The 16,673-nt window shown below is 42.9% G+C and overlaps 1 protein-coding gene across 7 annotated transcripts in view; it reads right to left on the bottom strand.

Annotated features, from left to right (window-relative positions):
• Positions 1-3,101: 3,101 nt before the first annotated feature.
• ZNF609 (zinc finger protein 609) overlaps positions 3,102-16,673 on the bottom strand; it is a 1,443,811-nt gene continuing 1,430,239 nt past the window's right edge. For all 7 annotated transcript variants that reach the window (XM_069624676.1, XM_069624675.1, XM_069624674.1 and 4 more), the window contains exon 10: positions 3,102-10,162. In XM_069624676.1, the coding sequence (XP_069480777.1) occupies positions 10,114-10,162 (49 nt within the window). In that variant the 3' untranslated portion in view covers positions 3,102-10,113. The remainder of the gene's footprint in view (positions 10,163-16,673) is intronic.

The raw sequence follows: 16,673 nt of genomic DNA on the forward strand, positions 1-16,673 counted from the left end.
CCTGTGAAAATGAAGGTTAGACTGTAGGTCACGTACCTGGGTGAGACCAGTCCCCACCTTAACACTCGTTCTTCGCCGAATTTGTGGAATGGCGTCGGACGGGTCCCCCTTTGTGGTGCGGCGGCCATTTTGTCGAGCTGCCTGCCACGTGCCTGTGATGTGTTGCCCGGCCTCATACAAGACTCGGGATCACGAGGCCTACCCTGCTCCTCGGGTCTCGGCCCGGTAGGTGCGGCACCCTTGACCCGGGGGTCGGTAGAGCTGCGTTTAGGTGCCCCCTCGGACGTATTGCCGGTATTAGGGCATGTCCCCTTGGACATATTGCCAGTGTTAGGGCATAGCCTCTCAGGTGTAGACCCGGTACAAGAACCTTCTGGTCCCTCGACACTGCGTCGGGAAGTATCCGAGAACCCCTCGACCCGAAGGCCGGTAGCTGTAGCAGCCTCGGTGCATGTGCCGATAGAAGGACCTGGCCGGTTCCTCACATGCGGGAGATTCCCTGGGAAGGGGTCTCCCTTGCGGGGTGCGCTGGAAAATATCGGCCCTACCTTGGGCCTGGTTCGATGCTTCACAAAGTTCTTGAGATTCTTTGAGCGAGCTCCCTCTACCTGGCTAGTCTGCTCTTCAGCACCTTCGAGGACAGCGAGTCACACGCCAAACATGATTGCCAACCGTGGTCTGGGCCAAGGCAACGTAGGCAGAGGGCGTGGGGGTCTGAAGTTGGGAAGAGCCCGTTGCAGGATGGACACCTGCTGAACCCTGTAGAAGTCGACATGTGCCGGGGAGGAGCATGCCGCCTGAGGACCGAGTACCTGAATGATAGAAAAGACAAAGAAGAAGTATCCGCGCATGGAATTACATGGCCGAAGCCAAACCCAGGACTGCTGGTGAATTCGGCTCATTCCCGTCGACGTGAAAAGGGGAATGAGGTGTGGCGCCGGAGGGCGGAGTAAGGGCAGCGCATGCTCCCTGGGCCACGCCCCACGCGCCTCTAAATTTAAAGGGGAAGAACATTTTTTCTGGTGAAAAAAGTTCCATCTCCCGTCCCCTGGAAGGGACGCCCATACAGTATGGAGGAAAGGGGACAGGACATAAGAGTAAGGAACCCACACATTTTTGTGCTTGGGGATTGTTGGTACATATAAATCTCTGATCCGACCAACCACAGAAATACCTTTATTTGCAAGAGCTGCTTATCTTTATTGAAAAAAGCAAACACTTTTTAACCTCCTCAGTCAATGAAAATCTGCTTGAATAAAAGGAAAATGTTATAATGCAGAACATGAAATCAACACAAATATCTTTACCAGTTAAGTACTTCTAATAAGTTAAATCTACATTCACAAATCTTAAAAATATGTTTTGATGCATCTCTTGTAGAGAGATGACCTGTCGACAGAAAAATAAATGAGCATTAACTGGCCTCAGATTTAGGAGACTAACATTTCGCCCTGATGTGCCTATAACCACCCATTACAAAAACCGGTTGACCTCAAGAATTGAGAACACTCCTGAATAAATAGGATTTCTTCCTTTCAATTGATTTTACTCTAATGAAAGTAGTTTGCACATTCACAGGGTAGTTGAATACACAGAGGAAATCTCCCTCGGAAGGCATACTGAATCTAAACAATGCAATATATTTTCTTTTTCTAACTCTAGTGAACCAAGTTCTGAACATTGGCTATTTTTGTAGTTTCAGCCTTCCGCTTCCATCTATCACTTTTAGGGAGAGGGTACTATAGATAGGGGAAAATTAGTTCTTAACATTTTAATGTATTTGACATTCGCAATAACATTTGAAAAATGTTCCATTCTTTTAATATTTTCGACCTTGGTGATCAAATGTGTTACATTTTTGATAAATAGGTCCTCTTTGCTGTGATAAATTATCTATGTGCATTACACCTTCCATAACTTCAAACTGAAAGATACTTTAAAAACGAAAACAGCATTAATTTCAGAGTAAATATTGTTAATACCACTTTCTATGCCTAAAAACATCTTTTAAATGAGACCATAAAAATGTCAATCCAGTCATAAACAGATATTAAAGAGTGTATGTACTTCGCTGACAGTCATATTGATAACGTCAACCATACTAGACGCAACTCGCCATAGAGTGACACTGCAGAAATTGTTCATCTATAGCTAGCTTCTAACAAAACTAGTCCAATTCTTTTGAGAGAGAGAAAAGGCATGTAGCATGTTGTATACATATGTTGCTGTACTAAAAGGGTTAAAGGCATGTGATGAAGTTTAGGGAGGGACGGGGGAAGAGGGGCGCAATCTGGGTTGTGGAAGTTCAGCAGATTCAGTCACTGAGGGGTTCTCTGAACAGATGAGTCTTTAACCCTTTCCTGTATTGTGGCAGAGTGAGGGCCAATTTGACATCCAATGGAACGTTGTTCCACATTCTCAATGTTAATGACCAAAAAGAAAAACAAGCTGAAAGATGAACATGTGTACAAAACTAAGAAAGTAGCCTCTGAGATCATCAGATGAGAGATCAGACTCCTGTGCGCTGTACACCCTTACGCTGGAACTCTAACCTTAATAGGGTACAGCAGTAGGGCATAGAGGAATCTGGAAAAAAAGACTGTTTAATAAGCAGTGTGCTATGCCAAGTATTAAAGAAATGGAACACAGATTGACAGACAGTAGTTCCAGCTTTTGTGTAGGGAATCATTTTGTTTGTTGCAAGGAAAGGACATCATCATATGCACAGGTACTCTTACCAATTGCCATCAAATATCCTGGTGCTACAATCTTGTGTCACGTATTGCCATGATAATATCAGGTGCACAGCAACTGACATCCTCTGCCCAGGTATTCGCAGCAAGAGAACAGTGAAGAATTATAAACGGCAGGATCGGAAGAGAAAACATTCAATAAGCATTTAAAAACTCAAATGCTCATTTTCTTTTAGGTACCCAACATAATTGTATGAAAAGTAAGTGCATATATTTGTTTCTCTTTGGAGTTACTGGATACAATGCCCATACAAGTGAGCAATGTTGGTGCTTACATTTACTAAAGGGCTAGGTGAACTGATAACACAAATATATATAATTTCCAGATGAGAGACAGACAGAGCCATATGCAGCTTATGTTTTTTAGTTTTTTGTGCTGAAGTCGAATATAAACAACATAAGGTAAAAAATATTTAGAGAATTCATTGTTAGAGGGTGAAGGCTCCAGTTTCCATGCTATTTCTTGTAGAAAACCAAGGACAGACAAATCAATTCGACAGCATATTTGTTCTCAATCAATTTTTACAAACCTAAAACTGACAAACTGTATATGTGACATATGACAGGGAAAACACTTCCCCCTCTGTCCACCCAACTCCTTCCCCTAGAAGCTGAAAATCAAACAGTTTTCAAACAATTCATTTTGTACATTATATACAGAATCCAAATCCATGGAGATGGGAGTTAAGCAAAAAGGTTAGCCTGGTACAAAGAGCTTTCAGATCCTGGTGCTTAACATACAACAAAAGTACAATTGCAAATAAAAACACACTTCAAGCCTGTAGTTAAAGTAATTGTAGAGCCCATGGGTGAACACAAGCACTGCAATGGGGTCCCCTAGAAAGTTTAGTTTATGTGGAAATTGGTCTATAAGCCTTGCAGGTGACAAAAGTGGGCTTCGGGGCAAGTGCTGGAAACGGGTTTATATCATTTCACCTAATGGGATTGTAAGGTCCAGATGGATATGAGCATATACTGCTCAGGGTGGAGCTCTATTCATGTGTACTTATTAGCAGGGACTGGAACTAAACGGCAGTCAAGTTATTCACTGAGTCAAGTGCAAGTGGGCACAGTATTCAGATCCAAAGTTAAGCTTCATGCTCCCACCAAGATTACAAGTAGGTGTGATACTCATAGTTGTGAAGCAAGGAACAGATCTTTTTATTTTTTAGCACTGGTTTCAGTTTTATTAGTATGTGAGCTTCAAGGCCATCCAGTACAGAACATTAATTTCAGGCGGCTACTTTTCTGAAAATGAGGTGCTATCCTCACTGAAAGAATGACTTTCACAATGTATTCTTAATCATATTTACTGAAATTCATCAATAAAACCTTAATTCTGGTTCTACCAATAAATTAAATAAAACGTAAGCTCCAATGTTTGTATGTGAAATGTAAGCCAAAGCAGGCCCTTTTTAAAGTCTTAGATTGGTATCGCTCATTTTCTGATGTCTAGGCTGGTGATGGCAGACCAAAGCAAGCTATACACTGAACTGAAATATACATATTTATTCTTAACAAAAGATCACTACTAACCCGATTAGTGTAAGCAAGCCAAATTAAATTAAAATATGCATTGACAGCACTAAGCGTAAGACCTACGTACTTCAGCCATCGCACATTTGAGCGATTACCATTTCTTTAATTGAAATAAGTGAATTGAGGAAGTCATTTATGAACTAAAATAAAAATTCATTAGACTACTTTGTGCAATCGCATGTCACCTTTTCCATAATCATAGCTTCTCCCTTTTTTAATCACATCATGGAGATGTGGGACAGTTATCTCGTGGGGTACTCTGTATCTGCACACAATTATTTGAATTGGGTGCATGTGCAGCTTATCCATCAGAGGTTTTCAAGCAGGAGTATTTTTCACAATCTTCATTTTAACTTGGTAAGCGGATTATGCCCAGGTGGTCTGGGTACTCAAATGGCCATTATTGGCAAATATATCAACACCCGACCTACTGTTGAATGCTATGCAAAAAAGGACTGTGTTCAGTCCAGAACCAAATTAAGCAAGTCTACAAAACCACAAGCGACCTTGAAAACATTCTTGTTGTCAAGCTAAGATGGAAAGGTAGATCGGAAACCTCTTCCACGGGGCAAGCGAGAGTGCACCTAGGGTTTTTCACTCCTCGGGAGGATCACATTGGGCACCCTGGAGTAGGGCAATACACAATATCTATGAAGGGACGGCACAACGTGGGGTCTTCTACACCAAAAACACATCATGTTTGTGTCCAAAAGCAAAGACACCGTCCACTTCAGTGGGTGGATCTCTACCGGAAGCAGTATATATTTACGGTCAGGGTTACATAATCAAGATCAGCAGGGAGACTAAAATTCTCACGACCAGCACAAAAGATCTCATAAGACTCACAGTAGAAAAGTGGCATTAGAATAAGGTGAACTAAACATAGTAATGTTGCTAGTGTGCTGAATGCGGGCTAAACAATTAAATTATTCTTTAAAGAAATGGCACACTAGTTGCATGTCTGCATGGAGTAACAATAAGAATTGTCCAATTCAGGTTTCAGGAGAACGAAAGTTTATGGCTGCAACTGAACGGCAAGGAAAATCTGTGGTTTCTACTCTAGCCAGATGCAGGCAGAACCTCATTTAAATATCCAGCAAAATTAAATAGAAGACTGAAATAGAGTTTGCTTTCTGTATTATAAATTTACTATTTCTCTCTATGCTAGTTTTAGCAGCAGCAGCTTCATGCTGATTGAAAAAACAGATTTGGGACCGATACAAACACTAATTATACATTGCCAGGGAATTTTATTCATTTTCTACGAGACCCACCTATTTAACTGAACAAAGACATTTTACAGGGTTTGGTTTAAATGAATTTATTTGTTTTAAACATTTCACAATAGCAATAGTAACCACCCAGGTCCAATATAAATTGCTTGTTAACGATGCCACTTAGTTAAAAGACTTATTTATTTGGATTGAAAGCTCAACCCTGTTCCCACAGGGACCAGTAACTGCCAGGCAGCATAAGCTGGTTGTTGCAACACAAAGCAGTGCACAGGCAGAAGTGAATTCCAGTAACCATCCCAAGCAGAGGCAGCTGAAATAGACTAGCTCAATTTATGGAAGCATGTCTTGATGTTTATAAAGCCAATCAGAAAAGGGGCTTGCTGGAAAAGCAAAATTACAGTTCAGGAATTTTGAAAAAGGAATTTTTCATTAACAGTCCAAATGAGTCTGCTGTTCTCACATTTCACTCTTGCAATGCAGTCATGTGACAAGCCCAAAGCTGCCACAATACACTTTTGTGTCTTGAAGCATTTCAACAGTTAAGGATGTGACCAACAGCAGCATAACTATTTGCCTGTGAGCTTCCCGGGAAGTGTAACATTAGAAAATTACAGCAGCCTCCTCGCTGGGGTGTAATTTCAAATCCCATTGTGTGACGCATAACCAATTGTCCATAAATCACAAGAGTTAATAATTGTCCTTTTGCTGCTACCTGTGCAAGGTCCCCAACTGCTACATGTAATCTGTGTTTAGTGGTATTGCTTTTGATTCGAGAAACAGTACAAGGCATGCTGTGTACCATTCGTCTGAAGTCAAATTGGCCTAGAAAGATGAGCAGAGGGTTCATTTGTGAAAGGTTATCTATTCCCTTTGTACCATCGCCTCTTTCAAACAGTTGGAAAAAAACAATGAATTTTGATTTACTCAACTAGAAAGTAACTGCTGCCAAAAACAAAGCCCAATATGATGATTTTGTTAAAAGATCAGGTTGCAGGCAAAGCAACCACTATTCATTGACTATGTTATGTTTGTTATGGTCCTTAAAATGGCATTACATGACATATATATTTTAGAATTTCATGATCAGTTCATGATTTGGTAATATCTCAAAGGATGGAAATGATGAAAACAAGAGAACACAGAACTGAGAATGAGTGAGGCATAGATGCTCCTGTGTGTGAAGAAAAAAGGTCTTCTAATGATGGATTCTCCACAAACTCTGGGGTTTTATAGACCGGAAAGAAAGGAGTTACTGAAATCTATAAGCTTTAGATGGGCAAGTAAGCCTGAATGTATCAAGGCCAGATACAAACTGGTGAGAAGTGAGGGAACAGAGAAATACACAGAGCCTAAAAAGATGATTAAGGCGAGAGGCTTTTGGTATAGGATGAGATCAAGCATACGATACCAGTGATTACATGAACTACCTTTATCATAACCTGTGTCCAGTCTTAAATGAGAACGGTTAACTTAGTTATCCAAAAAGTGAGAATTAGATCTGTAAGTGCCATTTGCAAAGGATCTCGATAGGCTTGAGTAGAAGAGATAAGACTACACATCAGAATGCATAGGTTTGTAAACGCTGGAAGCATGTCCATAAAAGAGGAAACTTGTACATGCTAATCTTCAATTCTTCAAAACCGGGACCATAAAAAAAAAGAAAATTCCAATCTCGGAGTCAATGTTACTGAAGAGGTCAATTTGAGCTACGGGCATCCAACCCACTGTGCATATGTTAAATAAGGCAGACATCGGGAGCAAAGTGATGTGAAATGGAACCAAAAACAATCTTCCAAATCAGTCAATGGTGAAGATGCATACTTTGGACTTCTTCAATCGTATTTAAGCTCCCTCAGGAACACATCACATTGGCCGGTTATCACCAGCAAAGCGTGCCAATGCATTTGCCAAAGACAGCTCACATTCTTACTCAGGACGTGAAGTGAAAAAATCAGGGGTGGGTACTGAATTAGGGAGCTATAGTACTTGTCAGCTCGCCTAGGGTTCACATATTTCTTTTAAACAAGTTCACAAAGCCACATTATGACCACAAAGGGGAACCACACTTGGTTCAAGCTGCTCATATGTATGCACATGAAAACATGTCAAAGATGGAACCGTAAACTTCACTGGTCTTGAGTCTAAGTGAAATTATTGGAAGGGATTTTTAACGGGTTGCCAAGTGGGACTCCACGAGTCAGAGGAAATCTTATTTTAAAAGCTAGTACATATCTGTTCTCTGGGATGATGCCTCTGACCTAGCTGTGTCCTAGAAATACCCACTTCATTTTTCATGTAGCAACATCAGTGTGTACTTTAAGACCAGGTCATGAAGCAATAAAGACCGGAATGTAAAAACATCCACGAAGGACACCGTGGACTGCCCTGACAAATCAAACCGAAGGTGGTATTGCCTTTGTTTCAAGACTCACCCTTGCAAAAAAAGATTGTAGTAAAGATCTGGTCATTTTTGGAAGCGAGGCCTTGAAACGGACAAGATGAACACTGTGGTCCATGGGAATGCCAAGCCACAAATTTAGAGACTTTGCAAAAATAGGTCTACTGGACGGAGGTAGCAGTACATTCACTGCTTTTAGTCATAGAACCTCTTGCATGCCAAGGTATTAGTCAGAGTGTACTGGTGAGATGATCAAGGTGGGCCACAAGACCTACTGGAAAGGCCAACATGTACCTTTTAAGTGCTCCTAAGGGTTTTTTTTTTTTTAATTACATTTGATTCTGAAAAAACAAAGAATAGAAAATTATTTTGTGCAACAGCAGGGGTATACCATATCTGTATGTAAAAGACTACCGCTTCAAATCTTGTGGTCAAACAAAATGGGCATATTTTGGGATGGACCGTCATTAGATCTTGGGAGATGTATACTTGTTATGGGAGAAATCATCCTTGTAGGATGGCCAGGGCATACCAGGGATATGAAAGGTCACCACACTAGATCCTATATCTAAATCTGTAATTTTGGTGCTGCGTTTCCCGGAGCGGTTGCTATCTCATATGGTATGTGAGACGGAGACTGGATGAACATCACATTTTTCCCCCAAAAACACCTCACCAACTCTTGAACACAATTTCTTTCCTCATATATGCGCAGCTACAAATATATTTATGTACAAGCACTGTATACACATGCATATATACAGACATCTACAGATATGTACACACCAGACCCACAAATCAAATAGAATCCTGATTTTTTTCCTGAGATAAGAACAAGCCCATTTCTTGACAAAATGGTAAAAAGTACAGTATGAACTAAAAATGTAATTTTCTATATGTATAAAGTAAGATTTTTTTTAAGAATATGAGGGGTGGAAACACTGTGGGTGGGGTGGGGTGGGAATTTGGGGTCAGGATGAGGCAGTCTATTGAGAAATATTATGTATATTATTTAAAAGCCCTTAGCCAGAATGTTCAGACACAAAATTAACCCAAGCAAGCCAAATGAGGTTGCAGGGAGAATATATATAAAAAATGGGATGCTCTGTAGTATTCAAATAAAAGAATCCTATCTGCCCACAGAGTACTTTCCATGACGCATCACTGATTTCACAAACATAGGCCTGTTACTTTTAACATCCAACAAGTAATTCAGCCGGCATACAAACATCTTTGTCACATTGTCAAAACCCTGAAGAACACCAGATTCCCCATTTTGGAAGGTAGTACACATTTTAAAAGGGCTATACATAAAATCTTCAGTAGTGCAGCCAAGGAACAGATGTTTTGGGATACACCCCCTCTCCCCCCAAATCCTAGTATGAAAAACAATGTATGCCAAAAATCATAATTGACCTTCAGCACATAACCCTTGAAGGGAATTGGTGGTTTTTGAGACCGAGGTAATTAACTTGGTGTATTTTAGAGAAAACATGCATCGTTCCCTCTGAAAATTAATACCCAAGGCACTCTATGTTTGTCGACTCCTACTTTGCTGCTTTACTATGGAGTTCCTGGGTAGCTGAGATAGGCCAAACCCTCTCATTGTGGATTCCTTGATTGGACAGGAGTGTGTTATGCAACCATGCCTAAGGTTTTCTGGCTGGCATCTTAAAACATGCAGCAGATCAAAGTCCATTACAGATTCAAATAAAACGGCTTGTTTTCTGTGAGCAAAGTTGTCTCCAGATTACCAAAAGTTAACAAACGTTTGGTGGAGCTGATAAACAAATAATGAGACAACTAAAAGTACCCAATGGTTTTCCATTAACAACCCGGATCTGGATGATGCACCGAGCATGAATCAGAGAATTCCTCCAAAAACACAAACAGGTTCAACATTCTACATTTCAAAACAATGCTTTCTCCTCTGCACGTTCCTTGCTTCTGGCCAACAAGGCCTAACAAAGAAGGACTTTTGGTGGCATAAATAGTTCTCTTCTTCAAAGTACCAGCTCTAGTCTTCATAAGAATAGAGGTTTAGGAGAGTGATAGAAGGAAAGGGGAAAGTCAACATGTGGTCCGAGGTTGGGAGAAGACTGCCACAATCTGCCTCAGATGGCCAGGAACATCAGAACAGAGACAATTAACACCATTCAACTGATGTCTAATGCACATTTGTATCTCTTCATGTGATCCAGTCACATGACATGGTGGGGTAGGCCGATGGTCCGCTCCTGAAGGGGAAAAAAACACGTTTTAAATAAATGACAGATACCACACAATTTAAAATAATCAAAATTAGACCATGGTCTTATTGATGAAGTGCAATCAGTTGATATACAAGGGAGGGGAACGTCCAATCATGCAAAGGTTTTGTTAAGGATTCATTTCATTCACAGGGTGATGGGAAATGTTATATGGAGATTAAAATCTGGAATTTTAAAAGGATACAGGCCCCACAGAGGCCGTGGGGGAATACATAGAAAAGTACTACTTGGAGAAAGACTGTACTACAAATGCACCTATGATATGGGATAGTTTCAAGGCTGACATAAGGAGTAAGGTAATAAGTCTTACTTTCTGTATTAGGAACAAAGGGTTAACGGCATTGAAGTCACTGGTAACTAATCTCCAGAAAGTGCAGAAAGACTATGCATGATTGGGAAGGCATGACGATAAGTATGAGGCAGAGAGACTTAAAGGACTCCTAGAAACCAAAGTGAATTCATTAGCAGATAAAGGAATACGTTACAGGAAGAAAGCATACTGGGAGACTAGTGACAAAGGAGGGAGACTAGTGACATAGGAGGCGGACTACTGGCTAGGCGACTGAAGGGAATACTGGAACATAAAGAGATTACAAATGTAGTGGATGAGGAGGGTGAGTCAACAATAAATTACGGCATTTGTGAGTGTTTTAGGTAGTTCGATTATACTTCGTAAATAGCAATCCCACACAATCAAATGTGAGCATGTTTTTGGAAAGATTGATAAACCATGTTTGGATCTAGCTGGTAAGATAACTCAGCGGGTTGAGCGCTCGTTGCTGAGATCTGACCATGATCTGGAGGTCGCAGGTTCGAATCCCAGCAAGGCCAACTCAGCCTTCCGAGGTCGATAAATGAGTACCAATTTCAGTTGGGTGATATTGTATGTAAATATGTGCTCTGTAAGCGCTTTGGATTAAGGCACTATATAAGACATCATCATTATCTGTGAAGATTGCTCAATTATTTTGCAGAATTGAATTTAGCTGATTTTGTATTGTTGCCCATTTTAACACTTGTATTACAAAAAGTGTGGAGGCAGGGGGCAAGGGGAGGAGCCTGCATCCCATCGTGAATACCTAAACCAGCCCCCAATCTATAGGTTTGTGGTAAAAGAAAAAGTGGTAAAATGCAGCAAAAGAAATGTGATAAAATGCAATTCACTGTCTTTAGAACAGAAAAAGTAGACTGTAGTCCATCCAGGCCTAGCGACTAGCCAGAGTTAGATCACATATTCTCTATACATCTGTCCCCCATCTTATGCAAGCTATATAACTGCATTCTAGGTAAGGGTGAAGTATTATCCAAACCATGAGGGAGGAGAGGTTAACTGATTCCAAAGGCGGGAAGGGATCATACCAAATGCAAGAACTGCCACTTGATATCACTATATTTATTTTAATCTATTATCGAAGGTACTTGTACATAGGTTGGAGAATTGCATAGGTGATGTACATAACTCACAAATGGGCTTTATCCGACAGAGGTATGGATGTGTTAATATTCAGCCCTTATTGAAATGCTGGGGCTACATTGTACGGATACAAAAGATGCTGCATTGTTTTTTTTAGATGTAGAGAAAGCCTCTGACAGGGTAAACTGGAAATTCCTGGAATATACTTCATGCAAGATGGGGGTTTGACCTTGCTTCTGAACAATGATCCAATGCTTACATAAAGGTGCAGTGGCTATGTTCTGGGCTAATGGACCGATATCAGATGTGTTTCACTTGGAACAGGGCACTAGACAGGGGTGCTTTAATCAAAACCCAGTGAATGTTGTGCTCCGCTGAAAGCCATAGTTGAGGAAGTAGGTAAACTGTCTGGGCAGAAGATCAACTGGTCCAAAACTGAAATATTACCATCGGTGAACCGTTGCAGAGGAGGCAGACATGTAAAAGTTCAGAAAAATGAAATATTTGTGAGTATGTTTAGTCTGACACTTCAGACAGTGGAAACTAAATCAGACTAAAGTGGTGGAGACTATGCAGAGGGAAATCATGAAAAGGCTCCAGCAGAGCCAAAATAACTGCATTCAAAATGGTCCTTCTTACACTGCTGTAGAGTATTCAGTCCCTACCACCGGTATTCAATGAAATCAATATCAATAAATTGGATAAGGTTTTTCAAAGTGTACTTTTGGGTGATGCCAAAGCCCTGAAAATCCCTGGCTATATATTAACTTGAAGTGTTAGAAAAGGTGATTTTGATTACCAAGAGCTTGAGAAATACCATGAAGGATTTCTACTTAAGCAATCGGCATGCTGCCTTGCACAGAACCCAACAGATCCTCTGTAATGGGTACGCCCAGAAACACAGATGGGTCATCCGTTTGCTCTAAACGATCTATACTCAATAAGGAAGCTACCACATAGCCTACCAAGTCCCCCTTCAGCACTTGCCCTCCTGGCTCCCCCTAGCACTTACCCAGCCCCCTTGTCACCCCTTCGCTCCTTCATCCACCCCTCCTTCACATTCCCTTTGCCCTGACCTGCCCCTCATCCACTCCCCTGCACTTCCTTTGCTGTATTTGCACAATCTGAATGTCAAGGCCTAGTAGGATCAATTTTGCTGTTTTTAATTCATCTGTTCTCCTTCGCCCTTAGTATTGTGGCACTTGGAAACACTTCCTGCTGTTTAGGCACCATACAAATGTTCAATAAATAAAATAAATATGGGATGCAACATTTAAAATTGTAGCCATGCAGAGGAGAAATGATAAATTACTCAGTGTAGTGACTAACATACTCCTAGTCCATAGTCCCCTTTCCTCCTTACTGTATGGGCGATTACAACTGAATGTAGCCCCAGGGTGGAGAGGTGACCCTCCTTAAGAAAACAAGTTCCTTAATATTGCCTTCCCAAATGCTGCATCTGACCTGGAGCCAGCATCCAAACAGTAGTGTTTGCAGAAGGCCGAAGGCGTGGCCCACGTGGCCGCCCTGCTGATGACCTGCCATGGAACGTGCCTCTGGAACGCAACTGCTTACAGCGTGGGCATGCATGTTCACTGGAAGTGGTTTGCGCTGCCCCTCATGGCCTCTTTGATGGCTGAAACCCTTCACCTTGTTATAGAGGCCTTGGACGCCTGATAACCTGGCCTTGATCCCCCCCGCCCCTGAAGGTGACAAAGAGCGTCCGACTTGCGGAAGCTCTTGGTCCTGTCCAGATAAAAGTTCAGAGTGTGTCTGATGTCCAGACAGCGCAAGACCCTTTGAGCATCGTCCTTAGGATCCGCAAAGAAAGTAGGTAACACTATCTCTTCATTTAGATGGAAAGAAGAAAGCACTTTAGGCAAGAACACGGGGTGCGTTCACAGGACCACCTTATCTTTGTGAAAAGTAGTGTAAGATTCCGAGGCCACCAGTGCCTGAATTTAGCCAACTATGTGCGGACGCAAGACCCATCAAGAGCGCTGTTTTAATGGTGACCAGCCTGGTGTCCGCAGACACCAATGGTTCGAAAGGTTTGTAGGCCAGGGCGCCCAACACTACGATGAGGTCCCACACCGGGTGTGGCTTCTTGATCGGCGGGTAGAGCCTGGTCAGGCCCACCAGATGTCGCTTAACCACCGGGTTGGAGGAAGAGAACACTTACTCCTCCGAGTTCCGGTAGGCTCCTATGGCCTCCAGGTAGGTACGGCATGTGTCTATTTGCACTCCTGAGTGTGCGAAGTATGCAGAGAAGGATAGAACATCGTCCAACGTGCAAGTAAGTGGGTTGATCACCTTTGAGTCAGCCCATTGGCAAAACCTAGTCCTTTTGCTTTTGTACTGGCTCCTAGTACCATTGCTCCTAGCGCCCTGAATGATGCCTAGGTTAGCCTGTGACAGTAGATGCTTTAGTGTGACCTGCTCAGGAACCACGCTGCAAGGGCTAACTTCTGCTGGGCGGGGTGGATGACACTGCCCCCCTGCTGCGAAAGAAGGTGGGCTGGCTCCACTGGCAGGTAAATGGGAGGCTTGTCTGAGAGGCTGAGCAGCTCCAAAAACCATGGTCTCGCCAGCCACCACAGAGCCATCAGAATGATGCTGAGGTAACTTCTCTGATCTTGCAGATCACCCTGTGAACCAGGGGAGTGGGAGAAAATGCATATGCGGTCATGCTCTTCCACCATCTTGAAAGCGTTGCCCAGGTAGCTGGGACCTTGCCCCTGCCCCTGACAAGATGCAAACGGAGGGCACTTCTTGTTGTACCAGGTGGCAAAAAGATCCACCCGAGGGTGCCCCCATCTGCTGCAGATCCCCAGAAGGACCCGATTGTTCAATTGCCATTCGTAATTGTCCACACCCAGTCTGCTGAGCCTGCCTGCCTCCAGGATGGACTCCCCCGGGGAGGTGGATAGCACTCAAGTAGATTTTGTTCTCCAGGGCCCACTCCCTCATGCTGACCGATAAGCTGCACAGAGAGAGACCCGGTGCCACCTTGCTTGTTGATGTATTACATGCTGGTGGAATGGTCTTGTTGAATGAGGATCGTCTTGCCCCCGATAAGCAGCAGAAAGGCACAGAGCGAGCCTGATAGCTTTCAGTTCCAGCCAATTGAAATGGGTCTCCTGCTACTGGCTGGACAAGACTCCATGGATGCTGTGGTTGTCAAATGTAGCGCCCCATCCTTCCAGGGAGGAATCCGTGGTGATGGTGACTTGCGGTACTTCTGGCCAGAAGGGCCTGCCTGTCCACAGGTTGCAGTCCGTGGACCACCAGACTAGGTCCTGGTGGAGAACGGGAGAAATGCTGACAAGTCCCGCTACCGATTCCATGAGGTTGCGAGGCGCAGCTGCAATCTCCTCATCTTGATTCTTGTGTGAGGTACTGCCAGTAGGAAAGCCGCCATGATACCTGCTTGGTCATCGTGAATTCCTCTAAGCAGAGGAAGTCGTTGAGGGGAGACGGGTCTAGTATGGTTCGCAGACCAGCCGGTTTCCTTTTTGGACCTGTAAACATACTGAAATAAAAACCCTGCCACCATTACAATGGGGCAAACTGGCACCAGTGCACTCATATCCAAGTGTTTCTGGACCGCTTCATGGAGTACAGTGGACAGACAGACCCTTGTCAATTGAGGAGAGGAAGGAGGAAGAGGGAGGGTCAGCCTGAAGCCTTCTTGAGACTACAGACTTCAGCAAGGACTCCTCAGAAATCTTTTGGTAAGGATCGTTGGAGCCATCAAAGTAGAATTTTTTTTTTTTTGGTCGACTCATCAATGTCAATAATTCAGTCAGCCCCCTCGAAAGGGATATCTAGAATTTTACCCTGTAAATCCTGTGCAAAATGTGTATACTAAAGTCAAGTTGAACAATATGTTAAATATAAATTCCTCGAGCAGATCTGTACAGATGGTGAGTGGATCTTTCGAGAACGTCATGTACGATTATCCAGACATCTACTAGGACTGATGCGAAAATCTCCCGTTTAGCCTGCAGCAAGTCCGTCTGAATTCCAGCTACTCTCACAAACCCCGGATGGCGGTAGCCAACAAAGCGCTAGCATTGGCCTGTTTCAACTGCAATGCAGAGTTTGAATATACTTTCCTTCCCCACATTTTTAACACCCTATCTCGTCCTTGTTCAAAGGGTTGGAGGGTGATGGTGCCAAAGAGGTTTAGGCAGAACTACCCTTCTGTAACAACACAGCAGGCACAACCAAGGAAGGCATGGGGGTAAGCCACGAAATTAGCAAAGTGTGAGGGTGACTTACTGTAGCGCATCTCAAGCTTCTTGCTTATAGGGGCATTAAAATAGAAAAACAAGTTACTTACACCTGGTAACGTTCCTTCGATTGGATGTTCCTCCCACATATTCCTCATCTTATGATAATATATCTGTACAGCTTCACTGCGTCGGAATTTGTTTTTGACAGAGGGTGCTGTATGCCGTGTCGTCGAGTCGATGTCCCTCGAGGGCCTCTGGCGATGTCATTATCAGCCTAAATAGCGCATGCAGCGCCCGTTGGCTTCAGTTCTGTTTTTCTTTTCCCCTCAGAAGAGGAATTACCAGGCGTACCCAAGACCGTAGGCTCTCAGAAAGCAGAGTGTAATAACATGTAAATTGTACTGCGTGGTAGGCTGGGAGGGGCTATGTGGGAGAAACATCCAATCGAAAGAATGTTACTACGGGTAAGTAACCTGTTCTTCGAATGGATTGTGGCCTCCCACGTTGTCCTCATCTTATGATGGACTCCCAAAGCAGTAATAATTTGGAGGTGGGAGTACCAATTAACTAAATCTAATCATGGACCGAGTGGAGAACGGCTTTTGTAAAAAGTCCTCCCTGACTGGAGGAAGAATCCAGACAGTAGTGTTTCACAAAAGTATGACTAGACTACCAACTGGCTGCTGAACAAATATAATTTACTGGGACACACCTTTGAAGAGCCGATGAGGTTGCAATGCCCCTTGTGGAATTATATGGTTTGGTGACTGCAAGAAACAATTTGGGACCAGTTAATCCAATTAAAAGTTGATTAACCTGGCGAAAT

The sequence above is a fragment of the Ambystoma mexicanum genome, chromosome 11 (genome assembly GCF_040938575.1).
Source record: "Ambystoma mexicanum isolate Mex_15411 chromosome 11, UKY_AmexF1_1, whole genome shotgun sequence".
NCBI classification, from domain to species: Eukaryota; Metazoa; Chordata; class Amphibia; order Caudata; family Ambystomatidae; genus Ambystoma; species Ambystoma mexicanum.